This window comes from Asparagus officinalis, chromosome 9 (assembly GCF_001876935.1).
Source record: "Asparagus officinalis chromosome 9, Aspof.V1, whole genome shotgun sequence".
NCBI lineage: Eukaryota > Viridiplantae > Streptophyta > Magnoliopsida > Asparagales > Asparagaceae > Asparagus > Asparagus officinalis.
Genome location: NC_033802.1, coordinates 7,222,122 through 7,226,665, shown reverse-complemented (window position 1 = coordinate 7,226,665; position 4,544 = coordinate 7,222,122). Strand labels below are relative to the sequence as shown.

At 38.8% G+C, this 4,544-nt stretch overlaps 2 protein-coding genes across 2 annotated transcripts; one reads left to right on the top strand and one right to left on the bottom strand.

Annotated features, from left to right (window-relative positions):
* LOC109823138 lies at nt 1-2,531 on the bottom strand. The gene is made up of 4 exons (XM_020389424.1): nt 2,206-2,531; nt 1,067-1,696; nt 675-955; nt 1-215 (listed from the first exon to the last, which is right to left on the bottom strand). Exons 1-4 carry the CDS (start codon nt 2,529-2,531, stop codon nt 1-3), a joined length of 1,452 nt encoding a protein of 483 aa, XP_020245013.1.
* LOC109823137 (FAD-dependent urate hydroxylase-like) lies at nt 2,623-4,150 on the top strand. The gene is made up of 4 exons (XM_020389423.1): nt 2,623-2,732; nt 3,003-3,171; nt 3,303-3,531; nt 3,606-4,150. Exons 1-4 carry the CDS (start codon nt 2,623-2,625, stop codon nt 4,133-4,135), a joined length of 1,038 nt encoding a protein of 345 aa, XP_020245012.1. The 3' UTR covers nt 4,136-4,150.

The following is a 4,544-nucleotide window of genomic DNA, read 5'->3' as shown; positions in this document are numbered from 1 at the left end:
TTACCCAAGATCTGAGAATCCTTTGACTTGAATCCCAAATCCTTCAACTTTGTTCTGAAGTTCTCGACCAGATGCAGCACACAGCGAGAGTGTATAGAACCGGGAAAAAAATTCTCTAACTGCTTCTCTGATCCCTTTATCCGCATCTGAAATTATCACTAGCTTATGTGGATGGTTGTATGGATCTGCCCTTTCATAGAGAATGGACCACAGACCTACAAAAAGAGTATTGGTTAACAGCCCTTAAAGTTAACTACGAAGGAGATAGAATTATAATAGCGATATTAGAACTAGATTTCTGAAGTGTTAGTTCTGTCAGGTGTCGTGTCAGTTCTAATATTTTGCCCGTTAGTTCTATTGTTCATTGTGTTAGTTCTATTATTTCTCTTTGTCGTGTCAGTTCTAATATTTTGCCCGTTAGTTCTATTGTTCATTGTGTTAGTTCTATTATTTCTCTTATTAGTTCTATTGTCTGTTGTGTTAGTTCTATTATTTCTTTTGTTAGTTCTATTGTCTGTTGTGTTAGTTCTGTTATTGATAGTGTTAGTTCTATTGTCTGTCTTGTTAGTTCTATTGTCTGTTGTGTTAGTTCTATTATTTCTCTTGTTAGTTCTTGATTGTGGTGTGTTAGTTCTATTTTTGTTGGCATCATCATGTATAATGTTGGAACTAACCTTGTAGGAACCACTTCCAGTTAACATTATTTTCTTGATCGCAGATACAATAGGCCAATGGAAATATCCCCTGATTGCCATCATATGCCACGGCGCTTAATAGTATACCTTTGAATCGATCTTTCAGAAAGGTTCCATCCAAAAATATAAGTGGTCTGCAACCTTGTAAAAAACCATTTATGCAGGCCGCATAGCAGATGAATATCCTTGTAAACCTACCCTCGTCTTGTTCAACATGAATGTAGCTTCCCGGATTTGTCTTCTTAACCTCGTCTACATACCTAGATAATTGAAGATTAAGCGTTAGTTTCAACATTATAAAGTTATGAGACTTATAGCGTCATATAAATGAAAACAACAGCAACTTGTGTATATATGATCTTCTGATTTACCATCTCAATTGATCGTAGGACTCATAAGTATCACCATATAATCGCCCTTGAGCTCTTTCTTTACCCCACCAAATCTTACTATATTCAACCCTAATCCCATATGAACTTAGAAACTCCTTCTGAACGTCAATAGGTCGTATATCCGGACGTACCTTCAACGTGGGTTGTAATTGGGTAGCAATGAAATGACGAGAGGCTCTAGATTGACCTGCATTATTGGCATGTTGTCCACAGTTGTGAATGTCCACGAACCTTTTTATTTCAAGTCTATTATCATTTTTCGGCGGAGAGGCAAATAACATCCATGGGCAATTTTTGGCTACCTTAAACCGGCAAAAAACTCGAATACGCTTTGGTTCATTCTTCACAAACTCATATTCGAATTTTTTGGCCATGGAGTAGTATAGCAAGGCCAATCTTAACTCCTTCGCACTTTCAAAACGTTGCCCCTCCCCAGTTAACGCAGTGTGCCACCAAGCAAGAATCCTCTCAGATCTGCTAATCATGTCATCAATCATCATAACATTATCTCTTGAAGGAATGTCATTGGGAGTCTTATCTGCAACAGTTGTGGACGACAACTCCGGTGGGCCACAGTCTATACTTTTCGAGTTTAGACTTCTGGAAGCGCTACAAATATTAACAACAGGAAAATAGTTAATCATAAACTACACAAATAAAAGTGTTGATAGGTCTAACACGCTTTAGAGTAGCTCTACCCCATATGGAACTGGTGATAGAACTAACATACAATCGTGTAGAAGTAACAAAATAGCTACTAGAACTAACAGAAACCCCTATATGTATTAATAGAACTAACATGCATGCATTCGTGTAGAACTAAGAACTAAGATGCATGCAATCGTGTAGAACTAATAAAATAGCGATTATAACTAACAAAATAGCCATTAGAACTAACAAAATAGCGATTAGAACTAACAAAATAGCGATTAGAACTAACAAAATAGCCATTAGAACTAACAAAAACCCGTTCAGCAACAACACGTTGATTAGAACTAACAGGTCAACGATTACAACTAACATATTGTTGAAATGCATCTGAAATCCAGTTTAACATTCAACATAGACAAAAAGAAGACGATTAGCACTAGCGTTCGTTTACTTCGCAGTTAACCTACATGTCTTGTGGGACTTGCTCTTTGCAAGGTTGGACTCGCTCATTGCAGTGTATATTCTGCAAATCATCAGCTTTCATGTGAACCTCTTTCAGTCCAAGATTGTGGCAATGCTCCACCATAGACATCATGTCCCCCTCGTTCTCAATAGGAAATTTCAAGCTTCCAGCTGTTTCATCTTCGTATGACAGAATTAATGACTCATATGGAATACCTAACCTCTCTGCCACATCAAATTTGAGATCCAGGATGGTGGTTGAGGAGTTAATCTTCAAAAATACCGCTTTGTACCCCGAAGAGACAATGCAAATGATGTCCTTCTCAGCCATTTTGAAGAGAAGGTAAGATTAATGGCGCGAGTAAAGGAGAGAATTTTGGTCTGAGGAGAAGTAATGGATAACTAAATAGTTATAGCTCATGATGGGAAAAAAGGCGAGAAATTTCCCTCCATTTCTTCCATCTTATCGCATTAAAGAGGAGTGTCTACTGTTAAGGGACGGCGCCTCGTCTGGGGAAGAAGGAGAAGGGCAGTATCGCCTTTTTTGAAAAAATACAATCTGCTTTTGTACAACGCTGACATGGAGGGGGCTTAAAACATTAGTCTTCACTTTTTGGGGCTAATACACATGGGCCGAAATACGAGGGGGCTTGTCACATGAAGTTACCACTTTTGGGGCCTGGACACAATTTTCCCTTAAAAAAATCTTCATGTGTTTTTCACAATCTGAAACTATCATTTTCATTATTATGTGCATACAATTGTATATTAGTAAATATTTCCATCTACTTTCATGTTTTAGTGAAGAAGGGCTTCGATGTGTTAAAAGAAGAGATCTCATCGACACCTTGGCTAACAGTCTGCCTGCAGAATCGATCAGATTTGGGTGTCGAGTTGTAGCAATTGAAACTGATCCTACTACCTCTTTCCCCATTGTTCATGTTGCAGATGGTCGCATCCTGAAAACTAAGGTAAATAAAAAACTCGAAGTTGCGTGTACTAGAAAACTGGATCCGAAAAAAAAAATCGATGTCATTTGTTATATGCATAAATTTGTCAGGTTCTGATAGGATGTCATTTGTTATATTCATAAAATTTTCAGGTTCTGATAGGATGTGATGGCTCAAACTCGATCGTAGCGAGAACATTAGGACTAAAACCCCAAAACCTCCTTCAAACACAAGTGGTACAAGGACTAACAAGTTATCCAAATGGACACGGCCTCTCCAATAGTTTCCTACACGTGTGGGGTGACAAACTCCTCGTAGGAAGGATTCCAGCGGATGAGAAGTCAGTTTTCTGGTTTGTAACGCAAGAATTCAACCCGAAAGGTATTCTCTCATTCTGACATTATTAACGCAAAGTTTTGAGTTTGATTCTAAAGGGTGTGAAATACGAATGCCAGATTTAGAAACCAGAGACGATCTCAGACTCGTGAGGGATCGAACAACAGAGGCACTCAGGGATTACCCTGCACGGGTGATTGAGATGGTGAAGCATTGTGATATCAAGACGTTGTCCCTGCACCCTATCAGGTATCATGCTCCATGGCATTTGGCTTTCAGCGATATTTCAAAAGGGACAATGACGGTGGCTGGCGACGCTACGCACCAGATGGATCCGTCGATGGCCCAGGGAGGCTGCTCCGCGCTCGAAGATGCGGTGGTGCTCGCAAGATGCCTGTCTCGAGAAATGCCAGTTGGCCTGTCAGGATGCAGAGCAAGCGACCAAGAGATGCTGGAGAGAGTTGGAGGGGCGTTGAGAAGATACGCAAGAGAGAGACGTTGGAGAGTAGTGATATTATCGACCAAATCCTTTCTCTCGGGGTCACTGCTTTGTGCCTCGTGGCTCAAGAGGTTCATATTCTTCGTCATATTCTCTAAAATATTGGGTGGCAGGTTCAGCCACACGCAGTATGACTGTGGGCTCCGTTAGAAATGGAAAATTTTCAGAAAGACTGAAGGAGCTGGTCTATTGAATAAAGTATATGGATATGTAAATGAAATGGAGTCTCTTATATATAAAAAAAAAAATAGGGTAAATTATATTTAGCCCTTTCAAGCTTTCCAAGAGTGACATTTGTCTACCAAAACATATTTTCATCACCTTTTTCCAATTACTTTCCACCTCTGATGTTTCTGTTAGTTTTCTTTCTCCCCCCAACTGCTTATATTTAAGGCATGGATAATATAAAAAAATCTTAATGAGTAAAAATTAACATATTTCTATCTAGGTTCAAAAGCATAAAGAAAAACATCTAAAATATATTTTGCGTTAATTATTCAGATGCAATTTTCACTTAATCTAATATAAAAACAACATAGGAAAAGACAAAATGTCCATT

What these genes read in the sequence shown, in the direction of transcription:
- LOC109823138 (XM_020389424.1), bottom strand. Translation starts at nt 2,531, where the DNA reads ATGGCTGAGAAGGACATCATTTGCATTGTCTCTTCGGGGTACAAAGCG. An exon ending in GAGCAAGTCCCACAAGACAT is followed by an intron (nt 1,697 to 2,205) that starts GTAGGTTAACTG and finishes TAATATTTGTAG; the next exon opens with CGCTTCCAGAAGTCTAAACT. An exon ending in CTGGAAGTGGTTCCTACAAG is followed by an intron (nt 216 to 674) that starts GTTAGTTCCAAC and finishes CTCTTTTTGTAG; the next exon opens with GTCTGTGGTCCATTCTCTAT.
- LOC109823137 (XM_020389423.1), top strand. Translation starts at nt 2,623, where the DNA reads ATGGGAAAAAAGGCGAGAAATTTCCCTCCATTTCTTCCATCTTATCGC. An exon ending in GGGGAAGAAGGAGAAGGGCA is followed by an intron (nt 2,733 to 3,002) that starts GTATCGCCTTTT and finishes TTCATGTTTTAG; the next exon opens with TGAAGAAGGGCTTCGATGTG. An exon ending in GCAAGAATTCAACCCGAAAG is followed by an intron (nt 3,532 to 3,605) that starts GTATTCTCTCAT and finishes TACGAATGCCAG; the next exon opens with ATTTAGAAACCAGAGACGAT.